The 15,925-nt window shown below is 42.6% G+C and overlaps 1 protein-coding gene and 1 long non-coding RNA gene across 2 annotated transcripts in view; both read left to right on the plus strand.

Annotated features, from left to right (window-relative positions):
- Positions 1-5,327, plus strand: part of LOC135085510 (uncharacterized) — a 302,780-nt gene extending 297,453 nt beyond the window's left edge. Inside the window, exons 2-3 of the long non-coding RNA XR_010260140.1 lie at positions 3,820-3,910; positions 5,159-5,327. This is a non-coding gene — a long non-coding RNA (uncharacterized LOC135085510). The remainder of the gene's footprint in view (positions 1-3,819; positions 3,911-5,158) is intronic.
- Positions 5,328-5,357: 30 nt separating this feature from the next.
- LOC135085503 (uncharacterized) lies at positions 5,358-14,032 on the plus strand. The gene is made up of 6 exons (XM_063980299.1): positions 5,358-5,382; positions 7,086-7,201; positions 9,913-10,082; positions 12,865-12,944; positions 13,260-13,349; positions 13,952-14,032. Exons 3-6 carry the CDS (start codon positions 9,974-9,976, stop codon positions 14,021-14,023), a joined length of 351 nt encoding a protein of 116 aa, XP_063836369.1. The 5' UTR covers positions 5,358-5,382; positions 7,086-7,201; positions 9,913-9,973; the 3' UTR covers positions 14,024-14,032.
- Positions 14,033-15,925: the final 1,893 nt, after the last annotated feature.

Consider the following 15,925-nt stretch of genomic DNA (forward strand, 5'->3'; position numbering starts at 1 on the left):
AATAAACGTGAATATTCTTAGTGGTACAAAATAAATCACAAAGAATTAAATATATGCATTTTATTCAATAAAACATCAAAATAACAATAACAAACAATACGTGGAGAAATCGCATAAAACAAAACCGTCATCAAAGGCAAACGCACACGTACTGACTTAGCTTTGACCTGCCTGAGATAATAATCGTGATTCGATGGTAAGATGACCACCATGCCGATTACTGATTTATTGCGATTGTTTATGTCCCATCCCTATGAGCAAAAGTTCCGACTAACGCAGAAGCAATTCATTTAATATTTTTTCTCAATTTTTTCTAAATAATAAACTAATAAATAATTAGAAATTCTTGTTTAGGTTAATTGAGAAAGATTAGTGATTGATATTTTGGAAGGATGAAAACACACAAAAGTAATTGATTTTTACAACTCAATATTTTTATTCGTAGAAAGTTATAATTATAAAACGAAACGTTTTATCTGTCTAAATCACCATCATAAGTTGAATGAACCATAAATTCTCTTGAAGTAGGTACAAGATTGTACAGCGTCCCTAGCGGATATTTTCAAGAACTAAAATCTTCATAGATTTTTTGACGCACTCACTAGCGACGATGTTCATTCCAAACTCGCTCTAAGCATTATGTTTTCTTGCACAACTGGATCATTTTTAAACCATTGGTTCCCAAAATGGGTGAGGCAAAGACCTTTAAAGGGGGGCGCGGCCCGCGCGTTCTTAAGTATTTGTATACTTAAGTATAAAAAACCTGCGACCGCTGAGAGAATGCATTCCAGACTGCTCGATGCGACCAATAAATAATCTTGACTGGAGGAAAGGGGGGCGCGGAATTTTTTGTATGGTCGAAAGGGGGCGCGTCTCAAATAAGTTTGGGAACTTATGATTTAAACTTTCATAGCTTCGCCTCGCACATTTTCAAATTCAAATTAGGCCTTTTCAGGGCACTTACGAACATATTGTCATGTCCCCAATATAGCACTTCAGGATAACTTTTCTTGTGGTGTTCCTTCTCTGCACTGGCCCATTTACTGTCAAAGCAAAGCCCAAAGCAGTGGTAGGGTTTTAGAATTACCGGCACGTTTAAAGTATAATTTTTATATTTATCGTAATTGTTTATTTCCAGGGCAGAACAACGAACGGAGGCGGCGCCTGACAGCGGCAGCCTGCATCTATCCGGGCGGGACTCGGAACTGTGCCTCAGCACTGCCAGGTAAGGCCGCTGCAGTCATCATCATCTTATCATCAACCGTGTGCTTAAAGTCCAAAGATTTTGAAACGTCAAGTGGCAAAAATCAAAAACTAGCAACCCAGCATTGATAGTAGCACCCTCCCGCATACTTGTTCAACGTGGCAATAATTGGAACTAATACTCCAGCACTGATAGTGGTGCCCTCCTGACAATGTCATAGCTGGAACGGTTCAGTATGTCGCAGCTGAACTGTCCCACCAAACTCATTGACAGGGGGGCGCTACCATCGTTCAACTATATGGTTTCCAACATGGCAAACATCGGAACCAGCGATCCGGTATTGACGGTGGCGCCCCACTGTCAATGTCATGGATAGGACAGTTCAGTATTTTGGAACTATATACCATAAGGCGTCAGGTGAGCTCGCTAGCGACTGCGTATAAAAATGACATTAAATGTATGACAATTGTACAGCGTCCCTAGAGCGGTTACTTTTAAGAACTAAAATCTTCATGATTTTTTTTGATGCACTCGCTAACGAGCACACCTAACGTAAACTCATGGTAAGTACACATGTCCTTTAGATTTCGAATTCGGTTTTGTCATTAAACTGGACCAGTAAAAACAGTATTCAGTTTAGACGTGTACCCTTAATTAATCAAGAAAATACGGGATACTACCGTGTGAACATACAAAACCAGTTTTACGGGATCGATCCCATAGAACCTGGGAAAGGGCCTTTTTTCATTGGACTTCTAAGAGCGCTTTATTTAAAGCCTATATGCAGAAAATTAATTATTTGTACAACCCATCGAACTAAGGCGATTATCACACTGCGCCGCGCTCCGCCGCGGTACGCGGGACGACAGATTTAATCATTGTATGCAAGTACCTCAGTTTGTATAGAAAACACGCGCGGCACAACACACTGACAACGCGTCTGCGCGCGGGATTTTTTATATGAAATCACGCGGACCGCGGCGGAGCGCGGCGCAGTGTGATAAACGAGCTAACTGCGCACCTCCCTACGCTCGCCCCGTCCGTACCAGACGTCGATGTGACGTCACGGCCGGGTGCGCAGTTAACTTGTATGTGTATGCGTTGTCTGCAGGTGTTGCCAGTACGCGCGCGGCTGGTCGGCCGGCGACAGCTGCGAGCGCGAGCGCGGCAGCGAGCCGCGCGTGTTGCCAGCCGAGCCAGGTAATATTAAAAGGATTAAAAGTGCTTTTTATAAGCCTACTTGCATAAGTAAATGACTTTTTTTATTAGCATAATATTCAAGCTTTTGTGAGCAGAAAATGTAATCTATCAGCAGAAATAGGTAATTGGTCAGGAAACCATGACTAGCAAACATTATTAATTCGATGAGTTTGTCATTTTGCGCATTCTTTAAATTAATTTATCTAATTCAATATCTGAAAGAATCTCCGGAAGAACGGAAGAACATAGGAGTTCGAAGTTAGGGTTCGCCTTCCCTCCAGTGCGGATGACAGGTGACAAAACAATGGCTTATGTCCGTTTTCACCATCAATCCCTTGGAATTTTGTTTTCAAAGGGGTCACTTAAAAATTAGGGATTGGTGGTAAAATGGGCATTAGACTATCGATGTAGGACTATCAAAGCAACACATTTACAGCAATGACCTTATTCTATTATATTGCAGGGCGGTGTGAGTCGCGACAAGCGAAGGTTGCTTCGAGAGTGCGCCTGCGCAAAACTGACGAGACGGATTCAAATCAACACCTCAGTGCCGAGGAGGTGAGTGGAAACATTATAACCCACACTATCCTCATCATCATCATTTCAGCCACAGGACGTCCACTGTTGAACATAGGTGATTGATTCCAATGATATTGGATTGTTTTGTTAAAAATTGTTTTTTTTTTTCTTCTATGTGTAACTACCTAGATTAATTGGTTAAAATCTGTTCTTTTTTTTTCTGTCGGCAAGCTTATTTTCCTTGAATGCTGTATTTACCTGTAAAGGCATATCTTTTAGATTCTAGCTTTCTAATATTGTAACGATGCATGTAAATTGATATGTTGTTGGTAAATCTTAAACAATAAATAAATAAATAAATAAATATCCTATTGACCGGTTGGTAGCGATCTGTATACAGTGCCTTGCTGCTACCTTTATAAGGTCGTCGGTCCACCCAGTGGTTGAATGTTTTGCGTTTTTCGGTACGTTGGCCTCAGACTTTAAATCGCTTGATACTAAGATAAGCTCCATGGCACACGTTCAGAATGTAGCAATTCGGACCCCTAATTTACGTCATGATACAAAGATACATTACAAAGATACATTCTACTCGACATTTAAATAAAAATTGGCTTGCCAAGGTTTGTATGGCCGAAACGTGCCCATTGATTATTTCAAACATAATTTTTCCATTTTTTGTACTTACCGCCAAATCGGAGTTTATTAATATTCAGAAAAGTTGTGCTAAGCTTAGAACAATTCATTAAGCTTAGCACAACTTTTCTGAACGTGTGCCATGGAGCTTATCTTGGTATCAAATGACGTAGGGTTTCTTACGATCCCCTCTCGTACTAAGTAGTTTCCAGTAGGTAGTTGACTGGTTTTGTGATTGTATTTGGCTTCTGTATTTCCAGGCGTGGTGTGCGGAGGCGGCAGAACGTCTGGCGTTAGACGTGTGCGCTCAAGCCGACCTTCGCGAAGCTTTGGCGGCTGCCTCCAATGACGGTGAGTGGCTGTGCTATATTACGCAATTTATAATATAGTATTTGTGCCAATGATACCTACCTAAAGCCCGGTCTGTGAGCACGTAGAATTTTGTCCAATGACCTTTAGCTACCCATCCTTATCGCTCGCGCGTAATTATATTGCTGTCGCGACTGTGCGACGGCTGAGCGACTGAGCGCGACAGCAATATAATTACGCGCGAGCGATAAGGATGGGTAGCTTGGGGTCATTGGACAAAATTCTACGTGCTCACAGACCAGACTATACTCGTATACTGGTAGTTACCCAGATTGACTATAGTTTTAGTACAGCAATAAAGATTAAAGATACAGTGTAAATTAATTATACATAACGTTATTCGATTCTTTAAAATATTGAATTATTTTGATTTAGTTGGTTTTTCTATACGGTCTACCGTTTCTCTCCATTTAAAGTCCACTCTCTATGCCGTCGACAAATGTTTAGTCCCTTAATTTGTGTCGTTTATATGTACTACGTTTATTCCGGCGTTTCTTCTCAGTATTGCCATAATGTTTCTCAAAGCGGTAAGCGCTGGTAGAACACAAAAGATGGAGACGAGTAAAGTGCCCATTAAGGGCTACCCTTTTTTGTTAATTTGACGTTCATAAGTTATGTCTACTCACGGGCATTCCCCGCGGGCGGCGTGACCGGAGGCAGCGGCGAGCGTTCGGCGAACGAACGAGCAATGTTCAGTTCGCGAGCGAACATCGGAGAAGACGATCCTGACGTACTGTCTTCAACGACTTTGCACTAAATATTGTAAATTTATACCGAATAGATAATTAATTTCATACAGTCCACTCTTTTCATTTATAAATTTCCACTACACTCACTATCGAAGTAACATAAGTGCTAAAATAACTGGTTTAAATTGAATAAATTAATTAATTGGGGCAGGCCTATGTTCAGCAGTGGACGTCCTATGGCTGAAATGATGATGATGATGATGAAATTGAATAAAATATTTTTGATTTTCAATGGTGTACCCACCACCACCCATGGTTCTTCCTGCCTCACGGCGTACGAAACGAATCTCGGGAGGGCGCGCGGGTACTTTGCTTGACCCCCTACAAATTTATCTTATCCATGTCCCTTCTCATAGTCAATTCTCCCCCTTCTGGGGCTTGACACCACAAATACGGTACTTCGCGTCGGGCTGCTATCGTTGATAAATGTCATCACTTCTTCTCATAACTTCGCCTGATTTCAATGATGTCTCGGTTCCAGACTGCGTGTGGCGCGTGCGTTGGTTACGCGCAGCAGCTGAAGAGCGCGTCTTACGCGCTGCACTCGCGCGCTCCGCTGACACTGCGCGACGTTTGCTACACGCCTGCGGGGAACTTGAAGCCGCTGCAGTCGCTGTTTGTGCTGCGTTGGCTGCTGCTGATCGCGCTTTGGAAGCATATGACGTGTTGTTAGCACTCGCTGAAACAAGCTCTACGCATCACCAGGTAGGATTACTTAATGTATTATTTTAACGCGATCATCAAACGCAAAAAACTGATTGTCTGAACTGAAGCCTATGATGTGCTGCTGGCTCTGGCAGAGACGAGCTCTACGCATCATCAGGTGGGGAAATACATTGTCTTAACGCGATCACCAAACGCTAGGTTGTTTCAATATAAGTGCTAGGTGCTTACTGATGCGGCGACACACTGACCCCACACTAATAGACTACACAAAACACTAACTAGACGCTCACTCATTTTAGAAACAAGTACCACTGTCAGAGTCGCTTTTGTCCGATGGACTGGTTAACCAATTGAGCTCAACTTACTCAACATAGACTGATTATGACTATATTGACACCGCGCGACGTTTGCTACACGCGTGCGGGGAGCTTGAAGCCGCTGCTGTCGCTGTTTGTGCTGCGTTAGCTGCTGCTGATAGGGCGTTGGAAGCCTATGATGTGCTGCTGGCTCTGGCAGAGACGAGCTCTACGCATCATCAGGTAGGATTACATATTGTATTATTTTAACGCGATCATCAAACGTAAAAAAGGCTAGTTAAACTGGCTGTTTCCGTCGACACCGTGTGGCGACTATTACACACCTGCGAACTACACCTACACATCATAAGGTCAGTCGCCCAATAGACGGACGACCCACAGTCTATGTCTATGAACTGTTGCACGTCTGCGGCGAACTCAAGGTCACTACTTCTACTTATATTCTTGTAGCATTGGAAGAAACCAGTTCTACGCATCACCAGGTTAGATAGATACGCAACTGTTTTAACGCAATCAACAAACGCTACATACACTAAAATGTTTGTAGTCGACTATAATTAAATAAACGACGACACCGCGCGGCGACTACTAAATTGAAATTGAAATTATTTATTTGCAGAATGTGCTACATTAGATGTTACATAATGAAATGGAGCAGAACACATTCGCCAGATATGAACCAGCATGCAAATGTTTTGTTTTACTACACGCGTACGTGAACTTGAGGCAACTGCTTTTGCTGTCTGCGCTACATTAGCTGTTGCGATAGAACCTTAGAGGCCTATGACCTGTTACTGGCACTCCTCGAAACTAGTTCTACACAGTACACACCACCAGGTAAATACAACTTATGGTCTATCTTCTTCAGTGCTACGCATCACCAGGTGAGATACGATTATCTTAACGCAATCATAAAACGGTCTATGGTCAATAACCTGCTGCACGCGTGCGGCGAGCTTGAAGTCGCTAAGACTAGTGCTACGCATCACCAGGTAGCGTAATGCATTGTCTTAACGCAATCACCAAACGCTATACAATTTAAAATGTTTATTCTTAACTATGTAGATAAGCTACTGATATTATTAGTGTCCATTCAATATTGCGATGGAAACATTTAATTGGCCTTACTTTAATTATAAATATTACTTAACGTAACATTTAGCTGTAAGTTTTCCAAAAAATTTTAAAATAAAATAAAATAAAATAAAATCACACAAATATACTCCACGAGCTGACCCATGTATTCCAATGAAGCCTTTATTTTAGTACAGAATAACAACCATATACGCTTGTTTCCAGCGCGAAGCAGCGGAATCAGTGGCGCTGCAACTACTGCGACTCACAAATGTGTTCCATGAAATGACATAGTGTTCCCAAAAAGCCTTTGTATTCTACACAATAACAACTACATTCGTTTGTTCCCAGCGCGAAGCAGCGGAATCAGTGGCGCTGCAACTGCTGCGGCAACTGGACGGGGCCCAACGCTCCGCCTGCATCGGCCGCCCGCTGCTGTCGCCGGGGCCCTGGCTGTCGCGAGACCAGTCAGTATTCATCATCATCATCATCATCATCTCAGCCATAGGACGTCCACTGCTGAACATAGGCCTCCCCCAATGCTTTCCATGTTCCATGTATAATTAATCAGTGTACTAGCCACCTTGTACCGAACTAAAGCCTGGTCTGCGAGCACGTAGAATTTTGTCCAATGACCCCAAGCTACCCATCCTTATCGCTCGCGCGTAATTATATTGCTGTCGCGCTCGCACACTCACTGAGGCCGCCCGTCGCACAGTCGCGACCAGTCAGTATCAGTAGTCACACACAACTAGTCACCTTTTGCTAAACTAGTCACCTTGTACCCGTATTTAACTGAATGACTAGTTAGATACACTAGCGCAACTAGTAAGTGTATTCAACTAGTCACTAACTTGTCTCCGCCTGCATCGGCCGCCGCGAGACCAGTCTGTATTATTAGTAATTTTCAACTAGTTTGACTAGTCCGTACACAACGAGTCAGTCACCATTAGTTTAACTAGTTAACTTGTACCCAATTAGTCACTTGGTGCCTTACTAGTCACTTTTATGTATCTAATTAGTTACGCGCCACTAGTGTCATTGGTATACACTTGTTTGACTTCGTTATGAGTATTTTTTTCCTTCAGTTAAAAGTCATAAAAGGTAATAAATAAGTCAATTGACTTCTGCAACTAGGCTTTTAGGCTAAGCGCACACGGGTAAGTTTTTGTCACCGTTGCAGTATATTGGTCTCTTTTACTACTTTACTAGCATGAAGAGAGAAAAAGAGATACTTATTATAATAATAAAAACACGTTTATTGCTTTTTTTACACATAAGGTTCCCGTTTCCACCATTCTTTTCGACATGAGTAAGGCCTTTGACTTTGTCAATCATAAAACACTCCTGAACAAGCTCGAACGATATGGTGTACGGGGAGCTGCCTATGGTTGGATAGAAAGCTATCTCAGTGGGAGGACACAGTTTGTAGAAATACCTAAACTAGATAATAGGTTCCAGAGCGTGACGTACAGATCAGAGAGTAGGTTAAATACTTCAGGTGTACCTCAGGGCAGTATATTGGGTCCATTACTTTTCATCCTTTACATTAATGACCTTCCAAATTGTACGCAATACCCGGTCACACTTTTTGCCGACGATATTTCTATAACAATACACAAAAAATCGAATATTGACTATAATGATGAAATAAATAATGAAATAAGAAATATAACAAATTGGTTGGAATGTAATGACTTAAAAATTAACACAAATAAAACAAAATACATACAATTTTACAACAAAAATGGTAAACCTCAGCAATTATTAGTACAGCATCGCAACAAACCTATTGACATGACTACATCGGCAATCTTTCTTGGTATTGTAATAGACTCCAAACTTACATGGCAAAATCATGTTGACATTGTGTGCCAGAAGATTAACAGGTTTGTTTTCGCTCTGTATCGTCTTACGAAATTGTCTAACCTTAAGACAGCTCTGATGGCATACCACGGATACGTAGGCTCGGTGTTGAGGTATGGGCTAATCTTGTGGGGAAACTCGACTCACGCAAATCGTGTCTTCATTCTACAGAAGCGATGTATAAGAGCTATGTGCGATGTTGGACAGAAGGAATCATGTAGGCCTCTCTTTAAAAATCAAAAAATCATGCCATTACCCTCCTTATACATATTTGAAATCCTAATATTTACGAAAAAAAATGCAAACCTTTTTATAAAAAAGTCTGATATTTGTAATCGTGGTGGTACGAGAAGATACCCTTGGAAGCTATCAGTACCCCCAGCAGCCACAACTTGCTTTACTAAAAATTGTTATAGTATGTGTATACGATTGTTTAATTTACTTCCAAATCACATTCAGAATTTGCAATTCAATCTTTTTAAGAGAACTATTTTCCGAATTCTCACTGAAAACTGTTTTTATGACATAGATGAATTTATAAAATTCTGCCGTGGTAACCATATTATGCGAATTGCTAATTTATGACATTCTTGTAATTTTGATACTGACATTGTATTCTCACATTTTATTGTGATCATAAAATTGTTTAATTTATTATAATTTATGTGACATCCTAAATTTTAATCCTTACCTGAATTACCTAATTGTTTTAATTGATATTGTAATTGCATTGTAATAAATATTTTTGACATTTAAATTCTATTGGAGGTAGATCATGTAATATTAATAATGACTATTAATAATTTAATAATAATACTGCATGACGACTAAATGTTTGCATATCGCTATGTCGATGAAACATGTTGTTCTCGTAACAAGATAATAACTGAAATGTACCATGTTTTATGCAAATAAATAATTTTGAATTTTGAATTTGAATTTAAAAGGAATTACAAGAAACAAAATTACATTATAAGCTTAAAATAACTTATTATCACGGTGACAAGTCACCCGTGCGCGTCTAGGCTTATGAATCACTTTCTAAAGTACGGCCAACGAGAAGCGATACCAAATGTAAACAAATCCAATGTCATGGGTGAACCCGTCTGACTTTGACATATTTTGGCGGGAGAACGAGACATTACGACAAATACACAAGATGGGAAGAGACAGAATATATTGTCAACTCGGCAGTCGTATCGACCCTTTGTATCGCTGCTAGTTGGCCGTACTTTAGTCACCTGCCATTAACTTGATTCCGACGTTGTTTTAAGTTATTATGTCAAAGTTTAATGTACCGTTCCAATTCCAGGACCAACGGCACCGAGATCCTAGAAGCGCGCGACTCGTCCCCCGAGAGCGAGCCCGACACGATGTGGAAGCCGGCGCACGAGGCGCGCCTCAGGGAACACTGTGCGCGACTTAAAGCAGAGACTGTGTCGCTGCGGGCCACGCACCAGCCGAGGCTGTTCTCATATCATGGTAAATACACAACGCTCTCAGACTGGCTCATATGCTCTCAAGACTCACTCACACGCTATAAAAAGCACTCATAAGTCATACGCTCTCTCGCACCGCACCCTTATACTCCCTTAAAAGCACTCGGAGTCTTTCAAACGCTCGTGACTCACTCGCACGCTCGTCGTGACTACACGCTCGTGACTCGCTCACACGCTCGTGACTCACACACGCTCGTGAATCACTCACACGCTCATGACTCACTCACACGCTCGTGACTCTCACACGCTCGTGACTCTCACACGCTCGTGACTCAAACACGCTCGTGGCTCTCACACGCTCGTGACTCTCACACGCTCGTGACTCTCACACGCTCGTGACTCTCACACGCTCGTGACTCTCACACGCTCGTTACTCTCACAGGCTCGTGACTCTCACACGCTCGTGACTCACACACGCTCGTGACTCTCACACGCTCGTGACTCTCACACGCTCGTGACACACACGCTGGTGACTCTCACACGCTGGTGACTCTCACACGCTCGTGACTATCACACGCTCGTGACTCTCACACGCTCGTGACTCTCACACGCTCGTGACTCACACGCTCGTGACTCTCACACGCTCGTGACTCCCACGCTCGTGACTCTCAAACGCTCGTCTCACTCACTCACACGCTCGTGACTCTCACACGCTCGTGACTCTCACACGCTCGTGACTCTCACACGCTCGTGACTCACACGCTCGTGATTCTCACACGCTCGTGACTCTCACACGCTCGTGACTCTCACACGCTCGTGACTCACACGCTCGTGATTCTCACACGCTCGTGACTCTCACACGCTCGTGACTCTCACACGCTCGTGACTCACACGCTCGTGATTCTCACACGCTCGTGACTCTCACACGCTCGTGACTCTCACACGCTCGTGACTCACACGCTCGTGATTCTCACACGCTCGTCTCACTCACTCACGCTCGTGACTCGTCCCCCGAGAGCGAGCCCGACACGATGTGGAAGCCGGCGCACGAGGCGCGCCTCAGGGAACACTGTGCGCGACTCAAAGCAGAGACTGTGTCGCTGCGGGCCACGCACCAGCCCAGACTGTTCTCATATCATGGTAAATATACACACTACATTCTCTCACGCTACAAAACACACACAGTCTCACCCGCTCTACAAGACGGTCGTGACTCACTCACACTCTCGTTATTTACTCACACGTTCGTGACTCACTCACGCTTGTGACTCACTCACAAGCTCCCATAAAGACGGATACAATATGGAAGCCGGGAACACTGCGCACGACTCAAGGCAGAGACAGTATCGCTGCGAGCTACGCATCAGCCGAGGCTGTACTCATATCACGGTAGGCCACCACACTACATTCTCTCTAACGCTACAAAACACACTCGCACCCATACTCTCTAAAAAAAAATTGGAATCTGTCACACTCTTTTGACTCACTCACGCGCTCTAAAACACTCACACTTACCCCCTCACGCTTTCACACTCGTCTCACTCACACGTTCTCCTATTTACACGCCCCTCACTCTCTCACACGCGACCTCTCACGCTCTCGTCTCACTTACACGCTCGTGACTCGCTCACAAGCTCCCATAAAGACTGACACTGCCTAGTGGCCGGCGTATGAGAGCGAGCCCGACACGATGTGGAAGCCGGCGCACGAGGCGCGCCTCAGGGAACACTGCGCACGACTCAAGGCAGAGACAGTATCGCTGCGGGCCACGCACCAGCCGAGACTGTTTTCTTACCATGGTAATCTCTCTTACAATTTCACTCGCATCTATACTATACTCTTTCAAAAGCATTCGGAATCTCTCACACGCTTTAGAGCTCTCCAAAACAAACTCACAGGCTTAAAGCGGACACAGTATCGCTGCGAGCTACGCACCAGCCGAGGTTATTCTCATATCATGGTATACTGACACATATGCTCTCTTTCTCACACTTACGATCTCTCACTCACTCTCTCACGCTTTTAAAACACTCATACGCCTCTCACTCGCACCCATACACTTACACATCTGTTATATATTGGAATGAAACTCAGGTTAACTCAACGGCGTATATTTGGTGACTGGCTTCTCCTTACAAATACAGGCTTGTTAAAAGCATTTAGGCATACCCTCGTATCGCAATATTATTAATTATAAAGTACCTACATAACAACATCGACGCTGCAATTTGCTCGAGGCGCGGCTCAAGGAACACTGCGCCAGCTTAAAGCGGAGACAGTGTCGTTATGAGCCACGCACCAGTCGAGACTGTTCTCCTATCATGGTAAATGTACACAGCACTCAGAGATTGTGTTTTGACTCTCTCTCTAAAACATCCTCACACTCTCTAAAACACATTCAGACTCACTCCCATGCTCTAAATCACACTCGCACGCTCTAAAACAGTCTTTCCCAAAGTGCGATAACGCCCCCTTGTGGGCGCTGCAGGCTTAAAGGGGGGCGGTAAGAGACCCAGAAAAAAAATCGGGACGTTCGCGTTGTGTAGAGGCTTGGGAGGCGTCATCTACTAGGAGGACTCTTAGACATCGACTGAGCTTGACTCTTGACTACAAAAATGGGGGGCGCTAAAAAATAATTTATTCTCAAAGTGGGCAGTAGACTAAATAAGTTTGGGAACCACTGCTCTAAAACACCCTTGTATGCTCTCACTCGCGCCTATACTCTCTCAAAAACAATCGGAAACTCACACGCTCGTGACGCACTCACATTGATGATAAATAGATTGAGAAATGTTTATTTTATGATTATATTTGTCTTTTTACAGATATCGACGAAGAAGACATACAGAAGTCAACCACAGGAGCCTTCAGCATGGCTGAAATGGAAGCCGCCGTTATGATGCAGGTGACAAATTATCACTTATTTGCTAACAATACAATATAAAACTGCCTTCCATCTACAATACTACCCCCTTATTAATAAAAAATACACCTAGGATGAACACTGGATGAAAATATCATTTTCATACTAAATGACAATTTCAGCCAGAGTTCAACTAAGGTGTAACTTTTATTAATAAGGGTGCTAAGGTGTAGCAATAGATTTATCCCGTGCCGCCCACACTTCAAAGAAGTCAAGTCATAGTCATCATCATAGTCTCTGAGATGCCTTTTGAAATCTAATTAAAAAAAAAAAAATTATGAGTTTTTTTTGTTTCAGGAAATGTTAGCGGCGCGCGAAGCCCGGACCAGTTCCAATCCTCACTCGCACCACTCACACCATTCGCACCACGACCACCCGGACTATAAGGTGAGTGATGGTACCCATAGCGTAACTTCTGACCAATATGTCTAAGTATATTTGTTTACTAGCGGCCGCCCGCGTTTCCGTACTCGTGGATCGCGTTTTACCCCCTTAGGGGTGGAGTTTCGTAAAATCCTTTTTTAACGGATGCCTACGTCATAACATCTACCTGCATGCCAAATTTTGCTGTCTGGTTTAGAGATTTAGAGAGCCATACTCATTAAATCCTGTCTTAATGAGCACCTACGTTCTAAAAGAACCATGCAAATTCTGAGATTTCGTGATGAGTGAGTGAGTCAGTCAGTCAGTCAATCAATTATTTTAATTTTCATACAAATCGGATTTAATAAAATTTATTTTGTATGAAAATTAAAAATATTAAAATGATGATATCAAATTTCTGACTTCACCATACCATTTATATGCCCATGTTAACATGGGCTAGTGTCGGCTCATATACCCATTTACCTAACACCCTGTAGATATAGATTTTATAATCTGGGCCTCTTTTAAAATCAGGTGCGAACAATAAAATCTGCTTTGTGCCGCATAAAAAAATGTTTCACAGTGTAGTAAGTGTCATTAAAATGTATTTACTTTTCCCACAGAGCGAGCCGCCGCGCAGTCGGCGCCGCGACCGCGCCCGCCGCCGCGCGCGAGCCTCCGAGACCGCGCTCTAGCGGGACATGACACGCCACGACACGACATGACACGCCACGCCACGCCACGACATGACACGACATGACACGCCACGCCACGACATGACACGACACGCCACGACACGACATGACACGCCACGCCACGACATGACACGCCACGCCACGACACGACACGCCACGACACGACACGCCACGCCACGACACGACATGACACGCCACGACATGACACGACACGCCACGACACGACATGACACGCCACGACATGACACGACACGACACGACATGACACGCCACGATACGACATGACACGCCACGACACGACATGACACGCCACGATACGACATGACACGTCACGCCTAGGGTTGCCAGGTCCAAAATCACAAAAGCCGGACTTTGTGTTTCATTTGGCCGGACATTTAACCCTAAAAGCCGGACATGTGACGGGGGGGGGATACAATTAGTGTCAGCTCATGAGTGAGTACTATCATCATCGGTTGCTAACCAACATCGATGCGTGCGCTTCATATGATTCTGTGGCTCGACTTTCGCCTGGCGCGGCAACCAAATAAAAAGCCTAACAAAAGCCGGACAGGCCGGACAAGGCAATATTTGGCCGGACAAGACCCTAAAAAGCCAAACATGTCCGGCTAATGCCGGACGCCTGGCAACCCTAGTCACGCCACGTCCCATCACGCAACGCCACGCCAGGCCACCCTATATCAGGCTACGACTCGATACACCACGTAAATAATACATACAAGTGGCCATCCATAAAGTACGTCACATGAATTTCATGATTTTTTTAGCTTACTCATATTTTTTATTTTCTTTCATAACAGTGCTACATCGAGTTGAAATGGCGCGTTACGTCACGCTTGAGTAGATTTTTTACTCAAAAGTGACGTCACGCGACATTTCAACTCAATTTTACTGTAATTATTCGATTATAAAAAAAAATTAAAAATATGTGTCCAATTTTTTTTTATTATCTGTCTGACGGACTAAATAGAATTTCGATTTCATTACCCATCATCCCTATTGCTTAATAATGTCTGTCGTATCTTTCTTCTATCTTGAGGGTCGTAACAGCGGATGCCATAAGAAATTACAACGGGCGAATAATATTTGAATATAATTATTGAGGAATTTTGTTTACTTGTATTAGGTCCATACTCAAATGTACCTACAGGTTTCAACCAGTGTTAGTAGCAGAATTATCATTATGTCAAAATGTATAACCGATTTACTTGTGAAGAACAATTTGTAAGTTCAAGATGGTTCAAAATACAAGAAAACATGATTTCTTAGGACTTAGTTACTAATGAACAATCTCAATAAAAAATAAAAATATGATATTAAATGTTATAATATTCGGAATTTTAATAAGTGTTTAGAAAGTCGACAAAAATCCGACGCGAGGCTATAGTTAATTAATATGTAATTATTTTATTTTTAATTTTTTAATTCGTCGTGGAATTATACACATCTTAATTCCTAATACTACGATTATACTACTAATGATTTAAATAGTTTTTTATTTACTAGATCTTTCAGTAAAATATGTGTCACCGCGATGTAAACGACTTAACGCGCTATCTAGCGGCGAGCAATTAACAATACTGTAAAAGTATGTTTTCCGATGTGTATATTTATTGACGAGTGGTTTATTGGCCATTTTATGTGTCATTTTAAAAACAGTTTAATTTTAAGTAATGTTCATTCTGTGTAATGTTTTTTTACAGACAAATTGAAATTTTAATTGAAGTATCAATGATGCCTGAATTTTTTTATAACTTTAATTTAGTTTTAATAAATTTAATTTTGCAAGAAAAAAGATCTAAAAACATTTCTAACGATCTCTAATTTCCTTTTGTGGTGCATTTTTATTATATTAAAAAAAAACTTGGCCTATATTGGTTTGAA

The sequence above is a fragment of the Ostrinia nubilalis genome, chromosome 28, assembly GCF_963855985.1.
Source record: "Ostrinia nubilalis chromosome 28, ilOstNubi1.1, whole genome shotgun sequence".
Taxonomy (NCBI): Eukaryota; Metazoa; Arthropoda; class Insecta; order Lepidoptera; family Crambidae; genus Ostrinia; species Ostrinia nubilalis.

Coding starts and splice junctions, on each gene's coding strand:
- LOC135085503 (XM_063980299.1), top strand. CDS start 9,974: ATGTGGAAGCCGGCGCACGAGGCGCGCCTCAGGGAACACTGTGCGCGA. Junction 10,083..12,864: donor GAGGCTGTTCTCATATCATG/GTAAATACACAA, acceptor GTCTTTTTACAG/ATATCGACGAAGAAGACATA. Junction 12,945..13,259: donor AAGCCGCCGTTATGATGCAG/GTGACAAATTAT, acceptor TTTTTGTTTCAG/GAAATGTTAGCGGCGCGCGA.